The sequence below is a fragment of the Puntigrus tetrazona genome, chromosome 4, assembly GCF_018831695.1.
Source record: "Puntigrus tetrazona isolate hp1 chromosome 4, ASM1883169v1, whole genome shotgun sequence".
In the NCBI taxonomy this organism is placed as follows: Eukaryota; Metazoa; Chordata; class Actinopteri; order Cypriniformes; family Cyprinidae; genus Puntigrus; species Puntigrus tetrazona.
In genome coordinates, this window is record NC_056702.1 from 922233 (window position 1) to 938209 (window position 15977).

Genomic DNA, 15977 nt, shown 5'->3' on the forward strand with positions numbered 1-15977 from the left:
CAGCGATGTCTGCCTAGTAATGTGTTTAATTTGTTGCTGGTGGTCTTGAATTGCTGGCGGACCAGCTAGAAACAAACCGTACATCTGTTTAAATGACCAGGAACTCTGTGGACGCAGACACACCCAGGCTTGTTGACATCCATTACTATATTTGCAGTGTTAACACAGCCGTGCCAGAGATTTTTGTGGACGATCCTTTCAGTTTATGAATTGCATGTAACATGTCGTGATTTCTTTCTCGCAGGTCACACATTACAAACAGTACCCACCCAACACCAGCAAGGTGTACTCTTACTTTGAGTGCCGCGAGAAGAAGACAGACCCTACCAAGCTCAGAAAAGTCAAATACGACAAAACGGTCTTCTATGGGCTTCAGTACATTCTCCACAGATATTTAAAAGGTAGGTTGGACACGGCTGTCGACACTACTTTAAGTTGCAAATGGAAAAAAGCGGCCTTGCTGGTAATTTTGGCTTGTGTTTTCACGCTGAAGAATGCAGCCCGCCCCCCAAACGTAGTGATACAGTCAGCCTGAAAAATAATAACATTGTTTGTTCCAACGGGGAAAAAAATGACTTTCTCGTGATGGAGCCAGTGCTAAATGATCAAGCTTGATGGCAGAGTTATAGGCTAAGAATATAGCGGTTTGAGTTAAAGACCTGTGACTAGCAGTCTGGTTTGAGGTTGTTGTTCTCGCATGCCGCTCAAATGTGCCACATTTATTATGGAATTTTGTCTATTTTTACATTGAAAAGGATTTCATGGTGCGCTGGGGTGAAGGCTTTAGAAATTGTGTGATAGGATGAAACAAGACAATTGAACATCTGCTCTTTCACCCACAAAAGACAGCTGCCCGAGACTTTCTGTCTCTCTTTCATTGGTTGTTTTTGCTTGAATATTAATTTTCTTTTACTAAATTTCAAACCTCAGAATTTTTTTTTGCAGATCACTGCAGCCTTTTCTAAGCTTAATATTGTAGGAAAGTTCAAGCAGCGATTATCATCACGGTATTTCCATACTTAAATTACAGGCATTTTGAGTAAATTTATACCGGTGTTATTTAAGTATTATTAAGATGCTTTTATTGTTACTATTAATATTTTGAATCAATACATTTTTATATTTAATGTTTTATTCGAAACTTATTTGTTGTTGTTGCATTTGTTGTTTTTTGTTACGTTGTTTATTTAATGTCATTTTTTATTAGTTAGTTTTATTTTGCATTTTAGTATTAGTATTTACTTATTTAGTATTTAGTATATTTTGCTATTTTTTAAATTTCAGTTTGATTATTTTTTTAATAATAATAAAAAATGTCACAGTATGCTATAATACTACATTAAAATATTAAAACACAAGTAGAGCTGCATTTTTATTTTTGAGGATGCTGTGCCTTTAAGAAAGTACTGGTGGGACAAAGGTACACTGTAAGCAAGGAAGTGTGCCTTAATGTAATAAAGCGAGGATGTAGGAAAATGTTCAATTAAACACACACACAAACAGGGACACGCGCCAAACTCTTTCTTGAATAATGTCTTTTTATCCTACAGTACAGTTCAGCCACTTCCTTGATGCGTGCGATACTCTTGTCTCACAGTTGTCCTATCTTTTTTTTTTTTTTTTTTTGTGCTCACAGGACAAGTCGTCACACGAGAGAAGATCCAGGAAGCAAAAGAGGTGTACCGGGAGCACTTTCAGGATGATGTGTTCAATGAAAAAGGATGGAATTACATATTGGAGGTACGAAGGGTACTATCGGAGGTGTCTGTGCTGAATGTTTTGTCCCATCAGGGATGTTCAGTCACGTCTTTTATGTTACATCACTGCAGAAATACAACGGTCACCTGCCCATCGAGATCAAGGCTGTGCCGGAGGGAAGCGTTATCCCTCGTGGGAATGTGCTGTTCACCGTAGAAAGCACAGATCCAGAGTGCTACTGGCTCACTAACTGGGTAGAGGTGAGGCACGGCCCTTAACGTATTTACATCGACTTAACACTAATCCAAAGTGACTTGCTTCTCAATTTTATCTGTATATGAGATTTTCATAGGAATAAGCTTGTCATGGGAATACATATCTAATGCTTTCATTTCCATTCTGTACTAGTTAGGACGGATCGGTCCAGTATAAAGGGGTTTTAACCCTGTTGAATTTTTTTTTGTATAGAATATACACACTTATTTTGTTTTGATAATATTTGCATTGACCCCAAATATAAATACCAAAATATAATTCATGCAGATCTAAATAGGAATAATTCAGTCGTGATAGTCTAGATTCATTAGGCACTTTATATTATCCACAGAACACACAGATTCATGAATCACTAGTAAACAGCTTGGTGCCCATTCTGGCAGCGTGATCTTCCTTTGGTTCATAATTCAGAGGAATTATATATAATCAGGCGTGCAGTTTACATTTCTCACCGTAATGACTACAGCGTTTTCCAAACTTTCCATACGACTGATCGGATGACTTGTCAAACGCTCTGTAACGGACTGCGCAAAAAAGTGAAATGACTTGCCACATGACTTTCTTCTGGGGATTTAGTGCCAAACCTGCTGAGTCACGCTGACAGCCTGACATCCAGCCGCACCTGTACAGTCGGCACGAAATACTACACCTGTCACCAAAGGAACAATCACTTTCCTTTCACTCTTGGCATCTTGAGCCTTTTTGTATAGTCAAATCAGCTTTATTTGACTTCTTTTACAGATGACTCAAAGGGCTTTGAATGTGTGGCAAACATGTTGTCATGCTTAGCTGGTAAATTTAGTCTCTCTCTCTCTCCCTCTCTCTCTCTCTCTCTCTCTCTCTCTCTCTCTCTCTCTCTCTCTCTCTCTCTCTCTCTGTCTCTCTCTCTCTCTCTCTCTCTCTCTCTCTCTCTCTCTCTCTCTCTCTCTCTCTCTCTCTCTCTCTCTCTCTCTCTCTCTCTCTCTCTCTCTCTCTCTCTCTCTCTCTCTCTCTCTCTCTCTCTCTCTCTCTCTCTCTGTCTGTCTGTCTCTGTGTGTGTCTGTCTGTCTGTCTGTGTGTGTGTCTGTCTCTGTGTGTGTGTGTGTGTGTGTCTGTCTCTCTCTCTCTCTCTCTCTCTCTCTCTCTCTGTGTGTGTGTGTGTGTGTGTGTGTGTGTGTGTGTGTGTGTGTGTGTGTGTGTGTGTGTGTGTGTGTGTGTGTGTGTGTGTGTGTGTGTGTGTGTGTGTGCGCCCTTGGCTCTCAGTACACACTGTCACCACCTATCTATTCTCCAGTGATTGCAAACACGTGTCTGCTTCCTTTATGATGGCCATGAGAAGGCACTGATGCTTACGAATAACTGCACTGTTTCGGAGACTTTTTCAGACTCGCAAGGCGACATTTAACTGATAATAAAAAAATATTTAGTTTAAGCTTCTTTTAAAGGAATAGTTCAACCCGAAGCCATCCTAGGCGTACACGACTTTCTTCTTTCAGGCAAACACAGTCAAAAAATGTTCTAGTTTTAAAATAACGTAAATAAGTGACTAGTTACATAGTTACGCTTCTCTGCTGACTTCTGACTCCGCATACGACGTATGATAGTCAGTCTGTGTTCTTTTGAAAGAAGAAAGTCGTACACCTAGGATGGCTTCGTGGTGAGTAAAATGGGTAATTTTCCTTCGTCCTTTGTGTTGTGAGGGTGGAGAGAGTCACATGCTGGCACATTGCATTATAGTTTGGCTTTACAGTCATGTGACCCGGCGCTCACGCTAGTGACCCTGGCAGTTTGAAGCTAATCTCTGATGGCAGGATGCACATCTGAGCACAAAGACAGATTTGGGGCTTAATGACATGTTGTATGAAGTTTACTCACTGAAGACGGAGAAAACCCACAGATCAATGCGAGAAAGCAGTTTGAATCACTTTGCGACCATCAGTCCGATGAATCCGGTATTAATCGTGCTAGCTTGCATATTTTAAGTCAGTTTAGCTACTTATTGTGAGACAAATTTCAAGTGCCTGTTTTAATTGTAGGAATATATAGTCTGATGAGCTGCTGTGATTTGTAATAAGAATCGTTTATTATCTGTTGCTAATGAGGGAAAAACTTAAAGGGCTTCGTTTGATTTTTCTGCCTTTCGTTTAATGTTGGACAACAAAGAAATTAAAACTGCCATAAATATTGTTGGCCATTTAAATTTGTATAAAATTTGTATTATTTTACTGTATTTTCTAAAATGATTTATATATGTATTATTAGTAATATAATTAGTAGATATAGTATGTGTGTGTGTATATGTGTATATATATATATATATATATATATATATATATATATATATATATATATATATATATATATATATATATATATATATATATATATATATAATAGTTATTACTCTATGGTTATTACTCATTATTTAATATGCAATTTTAAAAATGTATGTGTGTGTGTATATAAATGTAATAAGTAATAACTATTACTATGTATTATAATAAATTTATAATAGTTATTATAATTTGTTAAATACTCATTATTTAATAAAAACAATGATTTATATTATTATAAAAAGGGAAGGTTCAGGTTTTCTTTTTTTGTTGCCCTTATATGCCTGATGTTCTTGATCTGTTTTTTATTTTTTATTTTTTGTCTTATTATCTGTCATTAGTGTTGTCGGTTTTTTTCTTTGAAATTACTTTAATTTCTGATTGACATAATTTTATTAGGTTAGCGAGCTATTGACTGATGTTAACCGGTAACTAAACAGCTATTTAGACATTGTTTTAAGAAATTAGAGACTTAATGCCCACTTTTCTTGATCTAATCCGTTTGCGATGGAGAAAATCAAATCCCCTCCAACATGTTTCTCACCGAATATCCTCTTTCACTTAGATATACGTATTATTACATACATGCATGCATGCATACATGCATATTATAGAAGCAGAATGGGTTGCGATAGTGTGGGTTTTGCAGCCATGGTTTAGGGCATTAAAAATCACCGTCCTAGAAACTCTAAATGTTTAGATGGGTTGAAACAGGTTCGTGTGATTGGGCCGCCGGGATGTTCTTGTGCCCAAAGGCTTGTGCCCAGGGCTTATCAGGGTATGTGCGCAGTATGATAATATTGACTTGACCGGCTGGTCTTTAACAAAGCATTTCTGCCTGGCATCCCCTTGTATGAGTCCAGCAAACCCTCTGTGCAGTCCCTGTGTTGACTCTGCGACACATTCCCGAGCACTCGGGTCACATCAAGCTTTAGGTTGTTTTTGGTTCCAGCTGACTTCGCTTTTGTTTTTGAGTTCCAAAAAATTAGCAATGTTCAGACGTGACCATACGCGAGCTATAACGTGCATTAATTGGGGGGGGGACTCAAACGTGCAGAAATGAGAACAAAACACGTTTCAGATGTTTAGTTGAATCATGAACCGTTGCAATGATGCATGTTTGTCTCCTCAACAGACCATCCTGGTTCAGATCTGGTACCCCATCACCGTGGCGACGAACTCACGAGAACAGAAGAAGATTCTGGCCAAATATCTCATGGAAACGTCAGGAAGCCTGGAAGGACTGGAATATAAACTGCATGACTTTGGCTACAGAGGGGTTTCATCTCAAGAGGTGATGTTTGTGTGTTGCTGCACTTCATTTGAAGTGCTAAAAGCTTGGAGAGACTGTTTACTGTCAGCCAAACCCTGCAAATCTGATTTAAGTACATGCGTGGAATGTCTAAGACGAGACTCTATCCAAGTCAGAAGTGTCTTCTTACTCGTGTTCATAACATTCAGCTGTAAATGCTAAGCATTTTATTCGCACTGTACATATCAAACACCCTGTAATTTCCTTCTGATGGTTTTGTTTCTGCACTAGCTGTGTGTTTATACTTGTGTTTTGGTTTCAGACGGCCGGTATCGGAGCATCTGCACACTTGGTAAACTTCAAAGGAACAGACACTGTTGCCGGGATCGGCGTTATCAAGAAGTACTACGGCACCAAAGACCCGGTTCCTGGTTTCTCAGTTCCAGCTGCAGAACACAGGTGGAACAACTTGAAGCTAAGAACTTGATGATAGTAAACTGCATTGCAAAACAATGTTTCCTTTTGCTGTGTCGTAAGAGAGGTATAAGAGAACGTGGCCCAGTGCTTCTATTTAGTGCTGCACCGTTACACTTCTCATTTTCTGCCCTGTACCAGGAACCGACAGCCCCCTCATACATAATTACCAAAGACCAGTGTTTCTTCACACTGCAGCGATTTGTAATGTTGGAATTTTGCACTAGTTTTTAGTAGAGCTTTTGAAATGTTGTGTATGTTGACACACAGCATGTTTGGGACAATGCTTCCACCTAGTGGTAGATATGATAACTTGAGCACAATAAGCTCAGTGGTTGTGAGCTCAGAGTGATGTTTTTGTAATTTTATTATATTTGTAGTATGTAGTTTTATATTTTATATGAAATACAGTTGTAATGAAAATGGTTTAATTTAAGAAATGCTAACAGATAATCGAAAATCATATATAAAGAATGTAATTTAATAATCTTAGTAGTAATAATAATAATTTATCAATTACACAACACTTACACACACACATAATAATATATATATATATATATATATATATATATATATATATATATATATATATATATATATATATATATATATATGATAGTGAGAGATTTTTGTTCAATATTTTAGAGTAATTTTCTTGATTCTCTTTGCATTGCAGCACAATCACTGCCTGGGGAAAGGACCACGAGAAGGATGCGTTTGAGCACATCATCCAGCAGTTCCCTTCTGTCCCCGTGTCAATCGTCAGCGACAGCTACGACATCTACAACGCCTGCGAAGATCTGGGGAGGACCTGAGGAGTCTGATCGAGATGAGGCGCAGACGCCCGCTGGTGGTCCGGCCGGATTCAGGAAACCCTCTAGACACAGTGCTAAAGGTAGACATTATTGCCTTATCTGGCAACTGATTGTTTTTTCATAATATATATATAGTGTCAATGTATATATGTGTGTATATATATATATATATATATATATATATATATATATATATATATATATATATATGTATATGTATATATATATATATATGTATATGTGTATATATATGTGTATATGTATATATATATATATATATATATGTATATATATATATATATATATGTGTGTGTGTGTGTATATATATATATATATATATATATATATATATATATATATATATATATATATATATATATGTATATATGTATATATGTATATATATATATATATATATATATATATATATATACTTATATGTTAATTCACACACATGCATGTATATATTTACGAACAATGTTACATTTTTATATAAAAGATATTTAGTGATATATGTAAATGTGTATGTATGTTTAGTGTGTACCATGTCTAATAAATCTATTAAATCTCATTTTCCAGGTCCTAGAAATTTTAGGAAAGAAATTTCCACTGATTGAGAACTCTAAAGGCTATAAGGTGCTTCCGCCCTACATCCGAGTCATTCAGGGCGACGGTGTAGACATCAATACTTTACAGGAGGTGTGTATGATGTCCAGCTCATGACCGCGTGTGCGCACATGAATTTAAGCTCATTCTGCGCCCGTTTTGTTTTTGTTACCCAGATTGTGGAGGGCATGAAAGAGCACAGATGGAGCATCGAGAACATCGCGTTTGGCTCAGGAGGAGCTCTACTGCAGAAACTGACCCGAGATCTCCTCAACTGCTCTTTTAAGTGCAGTTACGTGGTGACAAACGGACTGGGTGTAAGTGTCAGACGATGGCAGATTTAGCCGTTCCGTTGTTTAGATCAGTGACATCGAGGAGAAAACAATTAATAAGACGTTGTTAATTACAGGTCAACGTCTTCAAAGACCCTGTTGCAGACCCCAACAAAAGGTCAAAGAAGGGCCGGCTTTCTCTTCACAGGACACCAAGTGGAGATTTTGTTACTCTGGAAGAGGGCAAGGGTGATCTGGAGGAATACGGAGAGGTTTGTGACTACAGTCGAATTAATAAAATCAATTAATTGAATGCATACTAATGAGGTGAAAAATGTTTATTCGCTCCCTAAACACGTTTTTAACCAGTTAAACCAAGTTTAGGGATAGCAAAGTTTCAAATCTTTAAACGGTATAACAAAAGTCTTCGTTATCATTTTAAGAGGAGAAAAACAGGAATTGGGATACGGCCTAATGTGATTGATAAACTTTAAAAGGCTATGATTTCGTTGAATGTTAAAACATTGTGCAGCTTTAAGGCAGTTCACAAACAATGACTCATGCGTTTATTCCCAACTATTGCTTATGACTTTTTGTGTAATGTGTTACAGATGGCATCGCACTAATTTGAAAGAGCAGCTGAAAGTAGTAAAGCGTTGACATTTCAAAATTAAAGTCCCGTAGTATTTTGGGCTTGTTCGTAATTAAAAGTCATGTATCAATGCATAAAATCTTTTCAGATTACTACTGATATTCGGACTATATAATAAACTGTATCTGACATTAAAGTTAACGTTAATTCTCGAATTATATATAATTATATATATATAATATTTATTTTATTTATTTATTAACTCTTTTCATATTTAGATGCTTTTAATTTCTCGCCATTAATAATAAGTTCATACATATGAATATATTAGTCCATAAACAAGTTTAAATACACATGCAGGTACTGAATAAAACATGTCTTGAGTATTTTAACCAGTTTTGCAGTTGAATGCATTCCATGTTAATTAATTAAATTATATATTTAGACATAGACATAAGTCAAATATTACATTACATCCCCAAAACCCTGATAAACGGGTTCGTTTTGACCCGTTTCCTCGTCTCCTCTCAGGACTTGCTGCACACGGTGTTCAGGAACGGGAAGATTGTAAAGACCTACACCTTCGATGAGGTCAGAGACAATGCCAAGCTGAAGGAGAGCGAACTGGAGGACCTGCTGCTCTGAGAGCGTCTCCCATCAGCCCTCTCTCCACCCACACCCACCCGACAGACGTGAGGACACCCGGTCACCCCACGTTCGGTGTACAGAGCCGTTCTATGTTTCTGTCTACTGACTCCGCTACGCTTCAGTGTCTCTTTCTAACGGCGGATGAGAGCAGATACCGTGCTATTTAAATCATTTAACTGTGTATTTGACCAAGCGTGCTATTGATCACACGTCTTTGCAGGAATGGAGACGTTTATGTGTGCGTTAACTGCGAGAAGATTTCGCTTTGCTTGACTGTAGGACTGAAAGGTAATCGTTCCGTGTTTGTTGAATGTGAATGTTGTGTGTAGGGTTTATCACTTTATCCAAGGATTGATCTATTCCTTTATGCAAAGGAGACGGCTGAGCTAGAGGGACGCTTTCATTGTCTTTCGTTGACTTTGTGTTTACTTGATTTCTGGTTTTTACGTGAAAGATGAAACCTGCAAGAGCATGTTTAGGCCGCTTAAGACTCAAAATGAAAATACGAACCCTAAAAAAAAATACAATGCTTAATTTTACATAAAGAAATTAGCTTTATTTCTGTGACATTTAAGCATCACCTTGCTGTGTCCAGATGGTTTACCTTGATTTTTACTGTAGTTCTTCACATACACAATGGTGATTCTCAGTTATCATTCTTTGAAATGTTGTTACTGTAATCCAGAATTTTTTTTAAATATTAGCATAAATTAAAGGCAGTAAAACTACTGTTTTAAAAAAAAAAAAAAAAAAAAAAAAAAAATATATATATATATATATAATATATATATATATATATATATATATATATATATATAATATTAGTATTATTATTATTATATATATAAATAATAATAATTATTTATATATAAATAATAATAATTATATTAATTCTTAGAAACTATTATTATATATATATATATATATATATACACACACACACACACACACAATCAGTCTTTTTTTATGCTAATTATTATTATTTTTTTTTAAATATGATCTGGACTTGTTCTTGACAGGATTCATCCAAATATAATACCCTTTGCTTTTTGCAGAGCACATTATCCTGATTATGCCAACATGTTTAAAGCTACTTCAAGATATACCTGACATATTTAAGTCAACAAAAAAAGTCTTGCGTTTTTAATATTACTCGGTATGACTCTTTGTTTGAAGACACCAGGTTTATTATACACAGTGGGAATCATTTTAGAAAAGCTTGGTTTTACTATTTTCTATACTTACTGTTTCAAACTGTAGAATCATTATTTTTTATGACAGACGTAATTACCGTAGTAAATACCCAATGTAAGAATAATGTGGCCAAACCGCCTCCTCTCTTGTATATATCGGTGTGTGTTTGTTTTGAGAGAGCTGGCTCCTTATTAGTGCAAACAGAGATCTGTTCTTATTTTTGTCTAATGCCCATTTTGTACCAACAGAAAATTCACTTATGTGTTACGTTCGACTGTCTCTGGCCTGTGTGTTGATATGCATATGTGTGTGTGTGTGTGTGTGTGGTGCGAGTGCGTACAAACCTGTTTGATTGACAATACTTGCTAATTATAATTTCCTTGATGTTTTTATGTATATCTTGGGTCTCCCTTTTTATTTCAACCTCTTGGGATATTTTAAAACTAACACGACCGATGCCGTTTTGACAGCATATTAAAACAACGACAACAGTCCATCCTTTTTTGCTGAAATGTTGTTGTTATTATTATTATTATTATTTCTTTTCCTTTTTTATGGAATAGTGGAAAAGATGAAACCATTCCCTTTTATAGCTGCTGTAAGGACAGTAAACTGTTTCTCAATGCACTAGCCTTCAATCTAGTTATGAAATCACTTCATTTTGATGACAAGTTTAAAACTGTGTTAAGGAAAATTAGTGTGAAAGTTTAAATAAAAAGCAATATCATACCAATTCGGTTTTGGGTTGTATATATCTGGATGTCTTTTAATTTAGAAAAAAAGTATTTGGTAGTAGTTATTCATTGCACAAGGCACACACTGTATAGTTCCCCATTTTCAACTACAAGCAATACAAACTAATGGACTTTTCAGTGTCTGCAAATACCCAAATTAAACTTTTGTGGCCCAGAACAGTTAAATCATTCTTTTTTTTAAATGTTTTAAACTGTACACCAAATATTTGTATTTATTACATGTAGTTAATCTATAATATAAATTCTGAAAAGTTTGTAAAATAATTATAGAATAATGAATTCTTCTTATATATATATATATATATATATATATATATATATATATATATATATATATATATATATATATATATATATATATATATATATATATATATATATATATCACTAAAAAAATTGCAAATGCATATAATATAAGTGGCTAAAACTAATGACTTGTTCGTCGTATAGTATTTAATAACGATACTAAAATCGCTTCTACTTCTACTTCTTTGATACTGAACTGGACTTGCCAACTGTTGCTATAGTAACAACGTCCTTTAGCTAACGTTGTAATATAACGTGCAGTGATTGAAAATGAATGTATAAATGCCCTTTAATAATAACAATAAATATAACATTTTTAGATAATCATATTTCAAGACACTGAACTGAAATCGCTCCATCGGAACTATTGTTAAAGTAACTTAATTTTTTAAAGGACTTTGTAATAAATCATGCGGTTACTAAAGTGTTTTAAATTGCACCTTAAATGTGTGTGTGTGTGTGTGTGTATGTAATATATATATATATATATATATATATATATATATATATATATATATATATATATATATATATATATATATATATATATATTAGTAATTCTAGGAAGTGTATTTCTTTTCCGAAGTTTGACGGTTTGGGGGAACTGTTTCTTTAAGAGTCTTGAGTTTATAACGGAGCGCAAGAATGCCGAGAATCCGTCTCCAGCGTCTCGCTGAATCATATGACTCAAATATTGTTCTCCGGACCCCTGAAAGCGCTTCGTTCGCTTTTTATCCAAACTATCGCCTTGTGAAGATATCCGCTGGACGCGGGCGCCAGATGCACGCGAATCAAACCCGTTACGGAATGCCTGTTATTGTCGGATAGGCTCGGAAAGTCGGTTTTGTGTCCTCATCTGGATTTGCTCCGGTTTCCTCGCGGGGGAGGAGCAGCATCCTTTACCACAGAACCACGTCACTCTGTCAAACTTACTGGGTTTTTTTTTTTTTTTTTTTTTTTTCATGAAAACTTGAGCCAGCGCGATTCAAGCCCCTTCGTTTTTCTTCCCGAGGATATCTGGGTCGGCGTGGAGAGATGCAGACGGGCTTTAGATTAAACCTGACCCCCGTCAAAGAGCCTCTGGGCTTTGTGAAAGTCGTGGAGTGGGTAAGTAAGAAAATCCAAAGCACGGCTTCAAGCTGTACTTTACGAGGAGGGCAAAGGCCTGGCTCAAAACCCGTTCACAGCGATGCTTTATTCCGTGGAAAGTACAGCTAAAAGATCAGTAGTACATGCAGGTTTAGTGCTTGATGCCGAACTCGTATCTCTACAGACTAATGCTTCCGTTTGTAACATATTTTTACCTTTGAAACATGTATGCACAAACTATGCAATGCTTTGATTTTTTTGTTTTTTTTTCAATTCAATGATAACACAATGGACAAAATACGCAGAAATAATCTTTTTGTGTGCATGCATTTTCCCTTCCCCAGCAAACTCAGCGCGTCTTGAGTTTTCTTCAGCCACCTACTTACACGAAGTTCCTCCCTTCTTTATTTCCTCAAAGGAATTTGTTATTGGCAGCGAACCTGGACTTACTGACTCAGCTGTTGCTGTCTGTAGAGCGCGAGCGAGATGAGAAAGTTTCTCTCTTCCCGAGAGTGAGCTGGACGAAACTAAACATCTGGTTTTGGAAAACGAGCCTGATGTTGGTCTTCGTTTAGCTTCCGGGGGTTAAAACCGAGCGCAAACCGTGGAGATCGGGTGATCCGAGAAAGCTTGTTTGATGGAGCATCTCACACGTAAACGCTCTGCTGTTCTCCAGCTCACGGCCGTGCTTGCGTTCGGGACCTGTGGAGGATACGCCGGCACCAACGTGGTTTCCATCTTCTGCGGCGGAAGCAGCAACGAAACCCTCAGAGCCGCCTTCGCCTACCCGTTCAGGTCTGGCCCGGCTATGCTCTCAAACTGACAAGCGACACGAGTGGAAAGAATAAGTAGCGTGTAGTGCTAAAATTAAATCTGGGTGTTTTTGATCGTCGAAATGAAGCTTAAAGGGAATATCGAATGCGAGGAGATTAGCTTAAAGCCTTAACCATGTAGGAAAAAGTAATATACGTCTATCGAAAACTTGATCGTTTTACAATCAGACGTTGCATTACCATGAAAATGATTCGGCAAAACCATTGGAGTGAATGGGTGCCGTCGGAATAAGAGTCCGAACAGCTGATAAAAACATCACAGTCCAGTCCGGTCCATCAATGAATGTCTTGTTAAAAGTTGCTGGGTGTTTGTAAGACGATTCGAAACGGGTCCTCGCTTCTTCCACTAAAAAAAATAGTGAAACGGGAGAGGAGTCCGCGTAGATCAAGCACTCTTTGCAAGTGAGAAACGGTCCGAAATAATATTTTGATGCAGTAGGAAAACAGGAAATGGATTGCTTCTTACAAACATGCTGCTTCTTAGCTTCTCAAGATCTCAGCTGCCGGACTGGATTGCTGTGTTTGGACTCTCCTTCCGACGGCACCCATTCGCCATCGCTGTCGCCAATGCCATTTCTAAAAAAAAAAACAAACGGTTTGCAGGTTAAACCAGGAGCTGCTGGCGGAGAACAACACCGCTCTCTGCAACCGAACGGTTCCCGCCACCCATCTGGTGGGAGACTCGTCGTCGTCGGTGGAGTTCTTCGTGGCTGTGGCCGTCTTGGCTTTCCTCTATTCGATGGTGGCTCTGCTGGTCTACCTGGGCTACATGCACGTGTACAGAGACTCAGACTTCGGCCCTATGTTTGTGAGTATGCGGCTTCGGGCGAGCTCGACGTTGGCGTGCGCCGCGCCTTTAAATCCGTCTTCATCTGCTAGGACTTCGCGCTGACGGCCGTCTTCTCCTTCCTGTGGCTGGTGTGCTCGTCCGCGTGGGCTCGGGGTCTGCAGACGGTGAAGGACAGCACCGGGACGGCCGGCATCGAATCCACTCTCGCCTCTGTTCCGACAAAGAGGTCACGTGCGAAGTCACCGATTACGCCAGCATGCGCTCGCTCAATATATCCGTGGTAAGGACTTACACTGCAGTCTAATAAAATGAAAAGGAACTTAATTCAGTGGCATTTGATGCTTTATGCAGACTGGAATAATAGATTGTTTGCTCGCTTTTTGAAAGAAGGCTCAACAAGGCCGCATTTATTTGATCCAAAATACAGTGTAATTACGAAAGGGTTATGAACAGCTGTTTTAAATTTGAATGTATTGTAAAACTGTGATGCGAAGCTGTATTTTCAGCATCTTTGAGCATCACGTGGTCCTTCAGAAATCACTTTAAAAGGCCGATTTGATGCTCGAGAAACGTTATCATCACTGTTGATAACAGTTCGTGTAAACTGAGATAGACCCCCCATTCAAAAGCTTGGAATAAGTCATTTTAAATTATTTAACATTAATATTAATCACGTTTTTTAAGCAGCAAATCAGAACACTAGAATGATTTCTGAATGGTCACGTGACGCTGAAGACTTTTAAAAATTCAACTCTGCATCACAGAAAAAAAAAATGCATGAAACATAATCAAATTGAAAATGGGTATTTGTTGATTGCAATATTATTTCAGATTTTTAAGCACGTTCATCGTATGTAAAATGCAGCCTTGGTGAGGAAAAGAGACTTTCTGAAGGTTTGCCCCCGAGTGTACATTAACTCCAGAATGAATTTTCAGATATTTGGTTTCTTGAATCTCGTCATATGGGTCGGGAACGCCTGGTTCGTGTTTAAGGAGACGCGCTGGCACTCTCAGAAGGTCAACGCTCAACAGGCGGCGGGACGGGGTCCCAATCCGGCGCCCATCTAAACCACGGCCCCTCAGCACAGCAGTGGAAAACACACAGGAACAGCTCATGCTTTACAAAATAACCAGTCGCGTTCGTTCGTGACATTTCTCTCTTCTCCTTTTTGTTGTCGTATCTTTTGATTTCTTGTGCACTTGAAGAAAAATCCTTTTTTTGGTCATATTTTATCAGCATGCTTTTTTTTTTTGAACATTTAATGCAAATGCAATTTTTTTTTTTTGAATGCGCCGTTACGCTCTATTTTACTTTTATGATCTTTCTTGTCAAATCTAGCATAAAATCTTTTGTCGGCCTCTGTACACGTGTTACGCAGCGTCGGTTGGATTTAAAAATAGCAGTTTCTTCTCGCTCAGCAAATTCCTCGTTGCGTTTGTGTCGTTATTGAAGCCGTTTTCATGCAGCGCTAATCTTCGGTTGCGTTTTTAAGAAGGCTTTCTCTCTTTATCTTGTTCGAAGCGCGGTTCTCCTGCCACTGCAATGTCATTTTTGATGAATAAAACTCGACTGTGAAGTGCACTTGGCAGTGTTTGTATGCACGCAGGACTTTTGCGCTTCTGGGGAGAAAGCGTGATTTCTTACCCAAATAAATCCTGGCTTCCTTCTGGTATAATGACTCTTTTGTTCGCCGGCTCATCGTGTGACTTCCCTGATCAGTGTTTGTCACAAGAACAAACAAAACAGTATCTGAAATAGCCTCAGTCTGCTAGTTCGCAGTGTTAGGCAGTGTCCAAAGGTGATCGGTCTCGAAATCCGGCCTGTTGATTCACGTCTCGAACAGTTTTTATTAGTGTTGCTGTTAGTTGAGTTCAGCCTATCAGCCCGCGGTGCATTACTTTAAATAGTAAAAATAAATAAATAAATATTGCATTTATATTTAGGATCGCACAGGCTTTGTCTGTCCATTTTTCTGACACTTTAAGAACAAATGAAGGCATGAAGTAACGTGTTACAGCGCCGCCTGGCGGTGACTTTCTGTGACAGCTGCTTCAATCATTG

General features: G+C 37.8%; 2 protein-coding genes across 2 annotated transcripts in view; both read left to right on the forward strand.

The window, feature by feature from the left end:
- Positions 1–9446, forward strand: part of nampt1 (nicotinamide phosphoribosyltransferase 1) — a 14097-nt gene extending 4651 nt beyond the window's left edge. Inside the window, 11 exon segments of the mRNA XM_043236947.1 lie at positions 245–401; positions 1637–1740; positions 1830–1958; positions 5422–5580; positions 5861–5997; positions 6692–6813; positions 6816–6910; positions 7410–7529; positions 7613–7753; positions 7846–7980; positions 8832–9446. Coding sequence (XP_043092882.1) covers positions 245–401; positions 1637–1740; positions 1830–1958; positions 5422–5580; positions 5861–5997; positions 6692–6813; positions 6816–6910; positions 7410–7529; positions 7613–7753; positions 7846–7980; positions 8832–8945 — 1413 coding nt within the window. The 3' untranslated portion in view covers positions 8946–9446.
- Positions 9447–11813: 2367 nt separating this feature from the next.
- On the forward strand, positions 11814–15591 carry sypl1 (synaptophysin-like 1). The gene is given in 6 exon segments (XM_043236948.1): positions 11814–12310; positions 12969–13087; positions 13729–13933; positions 14005–14122; positions 14125–14195; positions 14852–15591. Coding segments are annotated over 6 exon segments (717 nt in total). The 5' UTR covers positions 11814–12238; the 3' UTR covers positions 14984–15591.
- Positions 15592–15977: the final 386 nt, after the last annotated feature.